The sequence below is a fragment of the Leopardus geoffroyi genome, chromosome C3, assembly GCF_018350155.1.
Source record: "Leopardus geoffroyi isolate Oge1 chromosome C3, O.geoffroyi_Oge1_pat1.0, whole genome shotgun sequence".
In the NCBI taxonomy this organism is placed as follows: Eukaryota; Metazoa; Chordata; class Mammalia; order Carnivora; family Felidae; genus Leopardus; species Leopardus geoffroyi.
Window position 1 is genome coordinate 149,654,231 of NC_059338.1, and position 16,283 is coordinate 149,670,513.

The window sequence follows — 16,283 nt, forward strand, 5'->3', positions numbered from 1 at the left end:
GACCTCCTCTCTTATAGTTCATTCTTTGGTCATTTGGGTTTTTGCAATAGCTTTCTAAATAATATTTCCACTTATAATATTCCCTACCTTGAGTCTATCCTCAACCCAATAAGTTATAAGTGAGAATTAAGGTGGCATCCGTTGACTTTAAGTTAGTGAGGCCTTTCCTTTTATGTTAAGTAAATAACCTTTATTAAACGGATACTAATATTACTAATAAAAAGTTAACATTTCTTGGGCATTTACCATGTGTTCCAAGTGCTATATGATCAATTGGCTTATTTAATTCTTTTGGGATCTAGTTATTTTTGAAATTGTGAATGAATAACTCAGATTTTTGACATTCTAATCCACTTACTTGTCATTGTCTAGACAAAACATCTGTTTCAAAACCACTGAAGTTGTTGCTCAGTGAGTGAGCTATGAACTATCAGAAAATTTTAATTATCTTTACCCAAATATATCAATGAAGTAAAATTGATATTGAATCATTTCAAATTGCTATTTTACTATATTTATGTACCATGATTATGTCATTAATTTACATAATAATTAATAGATACATGACAATCTTGTTCACTTGTCAGACTTTAATAATACAATGGTGAAATATTTCTATAAACAACAACATATACCTAATACACATCTGCATATGTTTATAATACCTGTATCCATTTTGAACACATTTCCCATCCATTTATATAGAAAACCTATTGTTTTTTAGAATGTTTTAAAATTTATTTTGAGAGAGAGAAAGCGAGCATGAGCAGGGGAGGGGCAGAGAGAGAAGAAGAGAGAGAGAATCTCAAGCAGGCTCTGCACTGTCAGCACAGAGCCCCACGTGGGGCTCAATGTCAGGAAACGTGAGATCATGACCTGAGCCAAAACCAAGAGTCGGACGCTTAACAGACTGAGCCACCTAGGCACCCCTATATAAAACCTATTCTGAAAACATACGTCTATCCTGATATAAGTCACACGTTAAAAAAAATTAGCATTAAATTTCAAGAACAAAATTTTAGTGTAGTAATGTTTGGATAGTTAAGAAATTATAAAGAAAGCAAATAATGAAAATCAAAGGCACATCTCAATTATTAAAACCAAAAAGAAGTAGTTAGTGTCTTTCCTTTCCCATTTCTGAAATCATGGTGGAGCCTGCAAGACAGCCCATTTACATACCTAATGATGCAAAATGATGAGTAAGGCAGAGTTGTTGCTGTTCAGAGAAAATTATCTCACAAAGGCAGTCATTAGTGTCCATTTGTATGCTGTGGGACTGTCTGGTTTCCTAGGACATCTCTGTCCAGCGTCATTGGCGGTCTGCCGTTCTCTTTAAGGGAAGATTTAATGTGGTAAGGTCTACTTAGTTATGATAGTTACATTACCTGGCTACTTTTTTCCAAGATGGAGGGGGAGGTAAAGAATATGCAGTTGTGAAAGAAACTCAGCTTTTATTGAGGTCTAGGGATTCTGTGGTAAGAGTGAAGGTGTCCTGTGGCAGTGTTCCTCCTCTGGCTCCGTCCTGTTCTGCCCTCTCCCTTCCCCCCCCCCCCCAGCCCCCACCCCCTGCCACATCCTTCCCATCTGGGCCATGCTCTGATAGGGTGGGCTTACAGCAGTTGGTGGGCCATGACCCCAAACTCCCCTTTCCTCAAAGGACTCACATTTATCTTTGGACTTTATCTTCCTTGGAGGTGATAGGTGATAGGTGCATGGACAGAACTGAAAGGAGATGTTCATTAGACAAGTTTAAACGTGCTCGTTCTGTAACCCTACTGAGACTTCTTCCCCCCATTTTAAGCCCAAGGTTTAACAAAAGAAAATGATCTAGTTCTTCCTTCACATCTGCAAAATTTTGCATAAAAAGATGGAGAATATACTCAACATGTTCTGAACATTCTACCCCTACAACGTCAACTGAGGTAGTTTTTAAGACAAATAAAATATTAACAGTATTGTTTGATTCTAATGTGCCCCAATAAACTGAATTTGCTCCGCATAATGCAGTGCTGTTCTGAGAACATTATGGAAATCTGTTCGCAATTTGTACCATAGCAAATAAAACAATACTGAGACCGAATGAATAGTAAAAAGGGTAGTTTTATTTTATCATAAAACTATGAAACCTTAAGAATTCATAATTAAAATGACATAAGTGAGTTATTGTTACCACAAATATTTTCTTTGTGAACATACTACATATTTAATGTACTTTTAATAATCTGTGAACAACTTTTATGTGCTTTCTGTTTGTGCACATTATAATTTAATTATTGCAAACGATATTTACATATTTTGCCACTTTTCTTGTTACTTTCCTCTCCTTTTCACATCTCCGCACTTGTTGGTTTCTTATTAACATGGAGAAAAAGCGGGTCAAGTTGAAGAAATGATAGGACAACAGAGGAGCAATTGGTAATAGTATGAGAGTATGGATTACTTATGGGTTTTGAACATAGTCATTATTGAAAGGCACCTAACATTTGCATCGTGACCTGTAGTTTTCAGAGAACTTTGCATGCCTTTTTATTTAATAATCATGTTTGGCCTGAGCTATATGTTGAGCAAGTCTTATTATTTCCACTTTATGAATAAGTCAAAAGATGAAGATGAGATTTTTAAAAATTCCTTATGCCTATACATTTTATACAACCATAATAGCCAAACTATTTTACAAACAGAATAAAAGCAAAATTATGAAACAAATAAAATTCAGATTAACATGTTAATCGATGCTCTCCCAATCTTTAGATATCGTTTCCCAAGTTCTATCTGCCATAGTGAACCGCCTTTTGAGTTTTGACCGGCATTGTGCGCTGTGTGATAACTCAGCCCTACACATAACCTTCTTACTTCCAAATCCAAATAGACCTTTGATCGTGTATCATGCACGCAGGTGCAGGGGTCCAATGACAGTAATTGTCATAAATAAGAACACGTCGTTGACGCCACTGTCTACACTTGAGGTTCGCGGGTAAGGGACTTAAAAGGAAACGATAAAGAAAAGGCTAACGTCTCGTCAGCCAACAGGTCAGCCCAGATTGATTTGATTGATCTTGGTTCCTTTATTATCAAGTAAACATAACAATTTGAGTGGGCTTATTCTTCCTGACCTGTTTTTGAACATACCACAAGGTATATATCATGTTAGGTATTTGAGAATATTGTTTTCTCGTAATCATTGCAGTTATATTGATTGATTGCTTAATTGGTTGATTAATCCATCTGCTTATAAGCCAATACCCCTCCTCGCCACATGCTCGCTATGTATGTAGCAACGACAGTGCATTTATATTATATTTAATTAAATCATTTTCTGGTAATCTCTCTCAGCTTCGTAGTTCTTACATTAAGCACGCGTTTTAGCATCAGTGCATGTATCCATCCAGCTAATTCTAACTGCTGCATGGTATTTCATACTGTACGTCCACCACATTTTTCCCACCCACACTGCCATTGCTGAAAGTTTTCCCTAATTCCTTCCACACAAAGTTGCAATGAGCATTCTCGTTTGTATCCCTTATGGATTTGTTGAGAATTTCTCTGGATATATATACACGTGGGAATGCGATTGCCGGGTGAGGGGGTGTGCACATATGTCAATTTCCTAAGTAAAAGCAAATCCAAAAATAAAAAGCTCGCTAAACAAAATCTTGGAAATAGGCGTGTCAATGCTACGTTCTCACCAGCCCACCCGTGTCCACTCACCCCTGCCAAAGGTTGGCATTAATCAGCTTTTTCATTTTCTCCAGAAGCATAAAATGGTAGTTCACTGGTATTTTAAATTTTATTTATGAGGCTTTCAACACCTGCTCTATACTTCCTAATTTGGGGGGTTTCCCCTTTTACAGCTTGACCGTATGTATTTTTTCTCAGTGCGTTACAAGAATTCCTTGAATGAAACAGAATATTCTATGTCAGATTTAGAAATTACAAATATGTTACCTATTATGTTATTTGTCTCTGACCTTTTTGCCTTTGTGTCTTTCCTTGAATGGAAAATGTTAATTTCATGTAATCAAATTAATCGGTTTGTCTCTGTTTCCTTTCAATTACCTTTAGTGAATGTATAGTTAATCCAATGTGATTTTTGAACTCTCAAAGGTAAAATTGATGTTCTGGAGTTTTAATATTGAGGTCATGATAAAGACTGAATTGCATTGACAGTATAACCTCCATCTCATAAGTGCTGCCCATAATCTAGTTTATCAAGTACGTCTTTCAGCAGAGACCTTGATTTTACTATTTTCCTTATAATATCTATATTATTGATATTTTTTCTGGAAATTTTTTATGTTAGTGATCTTTCTAGGACAATGAACCAATCCAATATGTGTGTATTTTTGTGATACAAAGGAATATTTTTTATAACAAGCAGTTGTGGAATGCTATTTGCATTCCTCTAGTCCAAAATACATAAACATATATATATATATATATATATACACATATAAATATACATTTGTAATTTAATATATTATATAATGCAATATATGATATGTAGGTGCTAATGTATAAAGCGCACACCTTCCTATTTTTATTTAAAGTTTTCATTCTTTTGTATCTCCTTAATGACATTATCTTTAAATTCAATTGTTGGAGGGGCGCCTGGGTGGCTCAGTGGGTTAAGTGTCCGACTTCGGCTCAGGTCACGATCTCGCGGTCCGTGAGTTCGAGCCCCGCGTCAGGCTCTGTGCTGACTGCTCCGAGCCTGGAGCCTGTTTCCGATTCTGTGTCTCCCTCTCTCTCTGACCCTCCCCCGTTCATGCTCTGCCTGTCTCAAAAATAAATAAACGTTAAAAAAAAGTTAAAAATAAATATATAAATAAATTCAATTGTTGGAGCTACACTTACTCTCACTTTCAGTGTTCAACAATGCAAAGAAGTTATTGTTTTAACTATGTCATGTAAATTCTTGTTATGCTTTTAATATTCTCGCTAATGAACTAAATATGAATATGAATATGCTTGATTATATTTCTTATATGAATTTTAAATATCCATGATCATTTTTATTAGCATTTTTCCCTTTACATTAAACTTCTTAAACCATCACCTGGAGGAGATACAATATGTTGAAAATTATCAGCTCTACTTTAAGTCAAAAGCTTCCTTTGTGGATAATATCCAAATTGATAGAATTCTCACACACTGAAGAGCTATAGAAACAACATGAGTTATTTTTCACTGAGTTCTTACTGAGAGTTCAATTCTTGCTGTAAGAAATCTCCATAGGGATGTGATAATATTTACTTCATTTTAATGTTTACCATTAAAGCAAGGTGGCTGAAGAGATAGGCATTTCATACCTTTCCAAAGATGACAAATTACTAACACACTTGGATCCCATTTGAATTGGTGTTACAAAAAAATCTTTCACATAGCTTTACTAGATTGTGGAATGTTTTTGTTCCCTAAATAATGCTGGTATTGTTGCTGGAAGCTTTGCTTCGGGATCGTTAACCTACTCTTCTGCAATGGACAGTATCATGTGGACACTGTATAACATTTTTATTGTCTTGGAAGTTTTTGTAATGCCATTTATATGAGATCGTTCCTAACTTCAAGGTCTGTTTGATACTTTTAATCATGGAATTGATTTTCAAAGCAATACAGGCTAGACAAGCTGGCGATGACTTTGTTGAATCATCCATTCTTGACGCGGTACAGAGGGTTGACAGTGCAATTAACTCCACACGAAGACATTTGTTTTCACAGTAAGAATTTATTTTATTTTGATTGCAAAATTGTTTTCACTTCAGTTCTACTTGGTTTTTATAATCTCCATAAATCACAGCAGGCATAGCGCATAAAGTGCCAAAGTAGGTGTTTTCTTCAGTTTTGTGTTATCACCCTCTGGGCTAGCCACCATTGCCAGCTCAGCCTCAAAGAGAATGAAACTTATTCCGCATAGGATCCAAATGGCAGAAATGTACATCACAGATCTGCTCTGTGTGGCCCCACAATAGGGACCGGGCAGTGGGCTCTGTTAGGTCCTCAACCACCCACCACTATCAGACCCAGTGCTCCTGCCAGTTCCGGAGTTGACCCTGATGGTCAGGTTGAACACATCTGGTCGTGAACCGACAGCTTACAGGTGGAAGTTTTGTTTCGGATAATGTAATATTTTGGTTTATTTTCATTTGAGTCACCAGTATCTTTAGAATGGTGAAGCCTTCCCATTCTACAAAGTCCCCGTCAGTCCTAATGGAGGTACATGGGGCGCTTTGCATCCCCCGAACGTATTAAAGTCAAAGCCTATACCCGGTCTTTGTAGTTGTTGGTCAAGAAGGAATATGTTATAATGCCATAATCGAGTACAGCTCTCTTCCCTGCATACTTACAAACAGCATGGCGTCCTGATCATGCACTCGTGTTCTAGAGCCATCCACCCTACTTATAGTCTATTGTGATTCCTCACTTTATCGCTTTCTATCTGGGCGACCTTGGGCAAGTGACTAAGCGTCCTGGTACCTCAACCTTCTTGCCTGGAAAATGGGGCTAACGATGAGATCTGCTTCATGGACATACTTGTTAGGAAGATTGAGTAAGTTAGTACAGATAAATTGTTTCAATAGTGTCTGTCACATAGAAAGGCTTAATTAAAGTGAGCTATTAATATGATTACTATTGTTCTGTGATCTAAAGTTAATTACGATTTCAGACACAGAGAACCAGATGTGCCTTAGCTGACCAAAATCTCTCAAACAGTCTTGCATTCTCAGTGGCTAATATTCTTTCAACATACTTAGTTCAGTTCTTCAATGTGTACAAACCACTACTGTGTGCTTGTCAGTAGGCTTGGTACTTGGGATATAAAGATGAAGAAGGCATGATCTCATCCCTAACACAGTCTTTCTGTGGTGGAGGACACAATATGTCAGCAATTTAAGTACATCTCGTTGCGTACCTAAGAGTTGTATGTGACGATACAGAAGTAATTGACAAGGTGGTAGTTTGTTGGGATTACTAGGGAGACTTTATGGGGAGAGTGATGCCTGAGCAGGATTTTAAAGGTGAACGGGAATTTCCAGGCAGTTACATATGAGGAAAGAGAAGACAGTGCCACGACCCAGAAACTGGGTGCACTGCACACTATTTCAGAGGGTTCACTAGGACCTATGTGTGGACCCCACGAGTTTATTTTTCACCATAGGTGTTGCCTTTTATACAAAACTACTCTTTAAATCATTGATTCATTAAAAATGTATCTTTTGAGTTCAGCACTGCCACTGACACTTGGGACTCACTAATGAAATAGGAAAAGAACTCTCAGATCCCCTGTGAAGCTTATCGTGAAGCTTTCCTTCTTCTTGATTGCTCAGGAAATGTATTCTTAAATGCACAGTACAGATTCATGGATTCTGCAGTCTTGCCTTGTGAACAGTGCTGTCTTTTGTCACTTGCAGAAAGCCTCGCACCCCTGCTGATCTGCTGGCTCAGTTTCGTTATCCGCATGACCCGTTTACTGTGGAGACAGCCAGAGCTGGGGAGATTTTTGAGCACGCACTTCTGCTGATCCAGGAACACGTGAAGCAGGGGCTCACTGTTGATCTGGAAGGCAGAGGTCAGCTTCTGGAGGCATTCCGTTCGCAGCCTACCGTCCGTAGCGAAACTGATCGTGCCTCCGCTTTTCTTCTCCAAAACACCATGTGATTTAGAAATTAATTTACCGCTTTTACCAAATGGATGCAGACGTTTCTCGTAAGAACTGTAATTCAAAAGAAGTATGATCACGATATATCCAAACCTGTCAAGGTCTACCAGCTGTATATGTCTAGTATATCTAGGAGAACCATTTCAGGTGCACTTACTTTTTGAATCCAAAAGACGCTACTCCTTCCTGTAGTAAAGGCTTTACTCCCAGGGTAATGTGCCTCTACTTATCATGGGAATCACCTCAATGATTCAGTGAATTTATCTGAATTCCTTCCTCTATCTATAGCTTACATATCCCTTCTAATCTTTTTTTTTTCTCTTTTGCTATACTGAAATTCTCATGTATTTTTTTCCCCAAAGCAGACATTTATTTAGTAAATGTCAAATGAGACTGATATAGAAATCTTTCATATTTTCTACATCTTTCTCTTTAAAATGGAATGAATGTGATTCTTTGCTATACACTGTGTGCTCTGTGAGCACAACAGCAACTTCTAGAGGTTTGCGCTTTCTTTATTCCCCTTCAGAAAATAAACCAAGATACAGCGCACGGGGCCGTTTCTGTGCCTGACCCACTCCTTAGCGCCCTATACAATTTTTCCAAAGCTCTATTTAATAGCCCCTAGTGATCCGTTATGTCTCGGGTTTCAGAGCTTCCTTAAGAGAAATATCCAAGTGAAATTTCCATAGAGTCCATATTAGCACTTGAATCAAATTTCTGGCTGCTTAATTTTGAGTCTTACTAGCATGAGTTAGCCAAGGTCAGGTCTGCGAAAGCCCAGTTCTGCATTCCTAAGTTTCAGGTCAGGACAATGGGTCTTTGATTTCTCTTCTCACACATATCTATTAGAAGAGGCAATTTTCAAGAATAACTTAAATACATAACTAGAAAATAAGCAATCAATATCTACAGATTTAGCTTTGCTAAAATACGCATCCACTGTGCATGATGCTTATTTTGCCAAACCGAGTATATATTCTCATTTAAAATATGAAAGAGCAGGGCGCCTGGGTGGCGCAGTCGGTTAAGCGTCCGACTTCAGCCAGGTCACGATCTCGCGGTCCGGGAGTTCGAGCCCCGCGTCGGGCTCTGGGCTGATGGCTCAGAGCCTGGAGCCTGTTTCCGATTCTGTGTCTCCCTCTCTCTCTGCCCCTCCCCCGTTCATGCTCTGTCTCTCTCTGTCTCAAAAATAAATAAACGTTAAAAAAAAAATACGAAAGAGCATTAGCAAAATTCTCCCAAGAAAAAAACCCACTATGTTGTTCTACCTCTGTCTTACTATTGGTGAAGTTAAAGGCCGTTTTTTCCCTCCAGGATCAGTTTGCCCTGAAAGTGAACCTAGGAGCCAAGTCTTTATATACAGGAAGATTATTGTACATTTCCAAGATTAAGGTATCTGAGGGCCAAACCCGAGAGCAGCTTATCCAGACGAAAGACAAGTGGTCCTGGTATCATGAGCCAGTTTCTGGTGATTCATTAGGGATAATAACTCTTAGCAAAGAGGACTTAGAGAACAGTCTTTGCAGATTTAGGATTATGCTGCAGTTTTTTAAGCTCTGTTAAAAGAGGGGCTCCAGAACACCTCCAGGTTGTGTGGGACCTTCCCTGGGGAGTGGCCGTTTGTAATAGTTTGGAAGTTACTGCTTCACCCCTTCATGTCAGATGTCATTCGGGTTAATATTCACACCATCCCCACGAACACATCTTAGACCCTGTCTTCCAGGAGCATAAAACCTGCAAGAAAGGATTCTGAACTGGGGGAAAAAAAGTTACAATCTTGTGATAACAAATCTTTACCAACATTATATTGGTAAAGACACAGAGCTAGGAGTTTGAGGAGCACTGGAACGTGTCTCTCCTTTCTTGTTCATTCTAGCAGTTAGTCATTGCTCCTAAGAGAGGCATCACTAAGCATCCCCCACCCCCATTGGAAGTTTTTTAATGTTTATTTATTTTTGAGAGAATGACAGAGCGCACAGGCAGGGGAGGGACACACAGAGAGAGGTGACACAGAACCTGAAGCAGGCTCCAGGCTCTGAGCTGTCAGTACAGAGCCTGATGTGGGGCTTGAACCCACGAACTGTGAGATCATGACCTGAGCCCAAGTCGGATGCTTAACCCACGGAGCCACCCAGGCGTCCCCCTCGCGTCCCCCTCGCGCCCCCCCCCCCCGCCCCGCTTTTATTAGAACTTGCAACTTTCGGTTTTGTTCTAATGAAATCCTGCTGGATGTAGGAAAGACGTGTGCCCCCCCTCCGCCCCCCCCCCCCGGAATGGCCCGTCCCCACGGCCCCTGGGTCCGAGGCCCCTCCCCTCCCTCCGCCCCAGGGACCGCCGTCCTCACTCCCTCCCTCGCCGCTCTGCGTTTCAGAATTCCGCTTCAACGACCTGGTGTCCCCGCGCTCCCTCAGCCTCCTCGCCAACCTGTCGGGCTGCACCGCGCACAGGCAGGTGCCCGACTGCTCGGACCTGTGCTTCCACCAGAAGTACCGAGCCGCGGACGGCACGTGCAACAACCTGCAGCACCCCGCGTGGGGCGCGTCGCGGACGGCCTTCGAGCGCATCCTGAAGCCCGCCTACGAGAACGGCTTCAACCTGCCGCGCGGCGCGGGCCGCCAGCCCCTCCCGCCGCCCAGGCTGGTGTCCACGGAGCTGGCGGCCACGGCCACGGTCAGCCCGGACGACCGGTACACGCACATGCTCATGCAGTGGGGCCAGTTTCTGGACCACGACCTGGGCCACACGGTGCCCGCGCTGAGCACGGCGCGCTTCTCGGACGGGCGGCCGTGCAGCGCGGTGTGCACGAACGACCCCCCCTGCTTCCCCATCCAGCTGCCCGACGGCGACCCCCGCCGCGCCCACGCGGCCTGCCTCTTCTTCGCGCGCTCCAGCCCCGTGTGCGGCAGCGGCGCGACGTCGCCGGCGACGAGCTCGGGGTACGCGCGCGAGCAGGCCAACCAGCTCACCGCCTACCTCGACGGCTCCAACGTGTACGGGAGCTCGGAGCGGGAGTCCCGGGCGCTCCGGGACCCGGCCGCGTCGCGGGGGCGCCTGAGGACCGGCCCGCCGTGGGCCCCCTCGGGAAAGCACCTGCTGCCCTTCGCGCCGGGCCCGCCCACCGAGTGCGCCGGCCGCAGCCCCTGCTTCCTGGCCGGGGACCACCGGGCCAACGAGCAGCCGGCGCTCACGGCCATGCACACGCTGTGGCTGCGGGAGCACAACAGGCTGGCCGCGGAGCTGCGCGCCCTGAACCCCCACTGGGACGGAGACACCCTGTACCACGAGGCCAGGAAGATCGTGGGCGCCGAGCTGCAGCACATCACCTACAGCCACTGGCTGCCCAAGATCCTGGGGGAGCCGGGCATGGGGCTGCTGCGGGGGTACCGGGGCTACGACCCCCGTGTGAACGCGGGCATCCTGAACTCCTTCGCCACCGCGGCCTTCAGGTTCGGCCACACGTTAATCAAGCCGGTCCTGCAGCGGCTGAACGGCAGCTTCGGGGAGATCCCCGAAGGCCACCTGCCACTGCACAAGGCCTTCTTCGCGCCGTCCAGGATAATCGAGGAGGGCGGGATAGACCCCCTCCTTCGGGGGCTGTTTGGCACGGCGGCCAAACTGCGGGTGCCGTCCCAGCTGCTGAGCCTGGAGCTGACCGAGAAGCTCTTCTCCAGCGCCCGCTCGGTGGCCTTGGATCTGGCGGCCACCAACATCCAGAGGGGGCGAGACCACGGCATCCCCCCCTACGCCGACTTCCGGGTGTTCTGCAACCTGAGCTCGGCGGAGAGGTTCGAGGACCTTCGGAACGAGATTAAAGACGCAGGGATTCGACAAAAACTGAAAAAGTAAGTGTGCAAATGCTGCCTGGACGTAGGCGTTTCTCGGGAGCGGGAGAAGCGTTAAAGGAGAGCTTTGCGCGGACGGATTTGGCTGCCTGGGGATGTGATTGCGGTCATTGCTGGGGCGGGAGGACTCCACCATTAAAGGAGGGGTTGCTAGACACGAAGCAGGAGCCCCCTGTGTGGCTCAGTACTGCTGCCTCTTTGCTAAGTACTTGCCGGTACGTCTCAACTACGAGACGAGGGGCTGGCGTGCCTGGCGCACGCATGCTCCCTGGTATCCCAATAAAGGCCTTTTCACTGATGTGATAAGATCGCAAGTTCTGATGTAAAGCCTCGGAAAAGGCCATCCGTCACACGGGCTTTCTTAGGCAGGGCAAAGTAGTGAAATGAAAACCAAAGTTAGTTTTTGCCGAAAGGACAAACAATTCTAAATTTATCGTCAGAACGAAAGTCGAAGCTCATTCACTGTATCGTTAATGTCTTTCAGTAAAGTATTAGTATTATGTTCTCTTCTTTTCGTAATTTTTTAATTACTTTTTAATGTTTACTGTATGTTTGAGAGAGAGAGAGAGAGAGAGAGCATGAGCGGGGGAGGAGCAGAGATAGAGATAGAGAGAGAGAGAGAGACAGAATCTGAAGCAGGCTTTGTGATAGGGTCCCCTCCCTAAGGAGGAAAAAAATCCTCAAGGCAACCTGGCTCTATGCGCACCTGAGAACATCCCTCATGACCTTGTAACATGAGACCACTCAGACCGCATGTTTGGGTGTTACCATATATGGGAGACAAAGAAGTTGAAAATATACTAAAAACTACCCCATGGGCTGTTTGGGGGCTCAGTTCTTCGGGTATGAACGCAACTGAGCGGTACCAGCAGGAGTAAAGTTGCTTCCTGGAAAGAAAAGCCTCAGCGTCAGGACTCTCTGTGCGAGAATCCTGCTACAGCTCCAGACCGCGAGCTGTCAGCACAGAGCCCGACTGGGGGGGGGCTTGACTCGGGGCTCCACTCGGGGCTCGAACTCGTATGTGAGATCATGAACTGTGAGATCGTGACCTGAGGTGAAGTCAGCGCTTAACCCACTGAGCCACCCAGGTGCCCCAATATTATGTTCTCTTTATGTGAGATTCAGATTAACTTTTAACTTATGAGTAGAGTACGTTTCCAGGAAACAACTCTACCCGTTCCTTATGCTCCCCACCATTCATCCCCTAAAACAATGAAAAAAGAAAAAAAAATGTTTCATTAATTAGTTTTGTCTCTAGTAGGCTAAACATAGGCTTACATGTGTATTAATAGCTTATGGTGTATTAATGGGACATCTTTCAGAGAAGCTTAAAATTGCAAATTATGGAGCTAATTGTCAATATTAGGACTTTTTTGGTAACACCAAAGATGTGAACGTTTTTATGCCACTAGAATCTGTTTCATAGTGATGTAGAATGTTAAACTGTGAAAATGATAATACATGCAGAACAAATCAGAGCATCCTGCAGGTGGAATTTGCAGAACATCGACTTTGGACTCAGGGAGACCTCGTTTAAATCATTATTCCACCCCCTATTAGTGCTGAGAGCTTGTGAAAAGTATTTAAATAGTTTAAGATCTCAGAATATCTATGTATGAGAAAGCACTGTGTCCTCAGAGTTGTGCAAAGATGAAATTGTATAGAATGTATCAAATACCTACAGTTCTGGTGCCTCGTGGGCAATCAGTAAGCGTTAGCTGTGGCTACATTTATTATGGCAGGATCATTTCAGTTGTCAGCATCATTATTAGCTCGCACATCTGCTGTGATCCCGCCCTGTGCTAGGCACTGAGACCCGAGATGAAGGAAATAGCGTCCGTGCTCTGGAGAGGCTGACAGCCTGCTGGGAAGGCAGGGAGCTGGCTGTAATCGGTGTGGAAAGGGCTGTCATAGAGATGGGAATTGAATGTTATGGGAGCACAGAGCTGAGAAATGGAAGGTACGTGTGAGATACACAGCAAGCTACTGATCTGCTCCTGGAATTTTCTGCGTGTGATAAGTTGAATGACGTGGGAACAGCGGGCAGCATCCCAGGGAGAGGGAAGAAGCAGGAACGTGTGGGGCTGTGCGGCAGGAGGCTGGGAGTAGGAAGGTGACCGGGGGTAGCTTTTAAAGGGCCCTGTGTGCCACGCGAGGGAGTTTGATCTTCCTCCTGTGTTTAAAGCGGGAGAGTGACTGAGGAGAGACTTCTCTGTGAAATGCTGACCTGCACCAGATGTCCGGGGAGGAGGAGAGGCTCCAGCAAGGAATTCCATGGTTTCTGGAACAATCCAGGTGGAGCGAGAAGGCAGCATAGATAGGCTCCTGATGGTATATGCAACACTATCGGTATTCTAAACGTTTCCTGTGAAGACATTGTCTGCATAGAATAAACCTGGGGGCAAGGCTTGCTTTGCAATTCATTGGGGTCCCACTTCTCAATATGCAGCTTACTTGCAAATTCACCACCAATTATAGAGTAGCCGAAATGTGTCCTTTGACAATGTTCTCATCACAGGGGCGCCTGGGTGGCTGAGTCGGTTAAGTGTCCCACTTTGGCTCTGGTCACGATCTCACAGCTGGTGGGTTGGAGCCCCGCTTCGGGCTCTGTGCTGATAGCTCTGAGCCTGGAGCCTGTTTCCGACTCTGTGTCTCCCTCTCTCTCTCTCTTTCTGCCCCTTCCCCACTCGCGCTCTGTCTCTCTGTCTCTTAAAAATAAATATTTTAAAAAACTAAAAAAAAAAAAAAAAAAAGTGTTCTCGTCACAACGTCCTCCTGAATCCTAAAGCTCTCAGGCTGCTGGTCATTGACGGAAGTGACATTAGGCCGGAACATAGATACCGGCCCCCTGCTGCAGGACACGGCCTCCCAGCGGCCAGTGCGAGGCAGGACTGGCCTCTGAGCTGGACAGTGGTCCATACACCGCACACTGTTCACACGACTGCCTGGCTTTCTGTGTGCTCCTTTATTTTATTTTATTTTATTTTATTTTATTTTATTTTATTATTTTATTTTATTTTTTTGTTTTTTGTTTTTTTTTTTCTGTGTGCTCCTTTAATGCATTTGGGACCTTAACACTGAGTCTTCTGAAAACTGAACAAGGAGTCCTTATCCTGGCTTTGGGGGATACTGGAACCGTGGGAACTTTTGTGCAGCCTGGTGCGCGTTCTTAGCCCGAGGGGAGCAGGACTGACCAGGGTGGGTGGGTGCGGGGAGGCCAGGAGGCAGAGCAATGCGACGTCCCCCTTAGGCTGCCACGGGTCTGACTCTGCCCTGGCTCTGGCCGGACATCCTTTGTGAGTTTGTGACAGAGCGGCCACGGACTCATTCAGCCATGAGCACAAAACAGGTACCTTGGAGTCGTGTTGACGGTCTCTGTCTGCAAGTCTGTAGATTTCTGTTTGTCAGGGGCTGATGTCACTGGCTCTAACTAGGCGCATTTACACAGTTCTCTCTGTACCCTCTCCTGTTACTTGTTACTTGTTTTCCTTTTCACATTAATTTGCAAGCGTGGCTTTAAGTTGGTTTCTAAACCTCTCCAGGCAAATGTGGAAGCAAGGAGAGCGCATCCTTAGGTCGACGAAATAAACGCTGTCCCGTAACATTAAAAACTTCATAGTTCAGGTAATCAAGACAGATTAAGAATCGGCTAAAGCAGAGAGTCATAAAAATAAGGCCTAGGCTCGTCTTTGGTATTTCAGCTTCACACATTTGAGCGCACATTAAGTCCCGTAACTTGTGCTTTGGGGCAGGAGGGGGGCGGGGAGGTGAGGGGCAGAGTCTGAATTCCGGTTTTGTTATTGCTGCTGTGACACAGATCTGCTGATCAGGATTCTCAGTCACCTGGTTTGGGCATAAGCTCGTGCCCAGGCTGAATCTTTTGTGGGTACGGGTTGGTTCCGGAAGGGGAATAGGAATTTTCCACGGAAGCGATGGTATGAATGCAGATTCCTTGTTTACATTTCCCCCTACAGTTTATAGTTACCTAAGGCGCAGCTAATTGGCATTGGGGTTTGACTCTCCTTTTGACGATCCTTCCCCAAACCCTGAGTTTTGTTTTCACAGGACTGAGTACTCTCCTCTTTTACACAAAGGTTTCATTATTTTATGTAACACATAATTAAATTACATAATCCAAATCACAAGTATGGCTGTGATAAGCAAGTTTGTAAACGCCACTGATTCCCAGCTGACAGCTCGAGGCTGCAGCTGCAGCTCAGGCAGGAGTCCCCAACCCCAGGGCCGTCCGCCCCCATCCACGTGGGCAGGACAGCAGCTCGGGCAGGAGTCCCCAACCCCAGGGCCGTCCGCCCCCATCCACGTGGGCAGGACAGCAGCTCGGGCAGGAGTCCCCAACCCCAGGGCCGTCCGCCCCCATCCACGTGGGCAGGACAGCAGCTCGGGCAGGAGTCCCCAACCCCAGGGCCGTCCGCCCCCATCCACGTGGGCAGGACAGCAGCTCGGGCAGGAGTCCCCAACCCCACGGCCGTCCGCCCCCATCCACGTGGGCAGGAATGGGGAGCGCAGGCTCCACACCCAGCATGGACCCTGAAGCAAGACTTGATCTCATGACGGTGAGATCATGACCCGAGCCAAAATCGAGAACCAGACGCTTAACTGATGGAGCCACCAAGGAACCCCCACTTAATAGTTTTAATCGACATACAATATCTTCATATTCCAGAATATATCCCCCCCATCTTTAAGTGTCATCAGGTCTACAAAGCTAACGATTTTCTTCACTTCTGTTAATGTTGAAGGCTTGTGACAGTTCACCACCT

The 16,283-nt window shown here is 44.9% G+C and overlaps 1 protein-coding gene across 8 annotated transcripts in view; it reads left to right on the top strand.

The window, feature by feature from the left end:
• PXDNL (peroxidasin like) overlaps positions 1-16,283 on the top strand; it is a 453,359-nt gene that overhangs the window by 343,598 nt on the left and 93,478 nt on the right. For 7 of the 8 annotated variants that reach the window (XM_045455357.1, XM_045455358.1, XM_045455353.1 and 4 more), the window contains 3 exons: positions 5,609-5,717; positions 7,410-7,567; positions 10,032-11,502. In XM_045455357.1, coding sequence (XP_045311313.1) covers positions 5,609-5,717; positions 7,410-7,567; positions 10,032-11,502 — 1,738 coding nt within the window. Of the gene's footprint in view, positions 1-5,608; positions 5,718-7,409; positions 7,568-10,031; positions 11,503-14,752; positions 14,842-16,283 lie in introns of those variants that run through there. The other variant, XM_045455359.1, reaches the window with a different exon arrangement.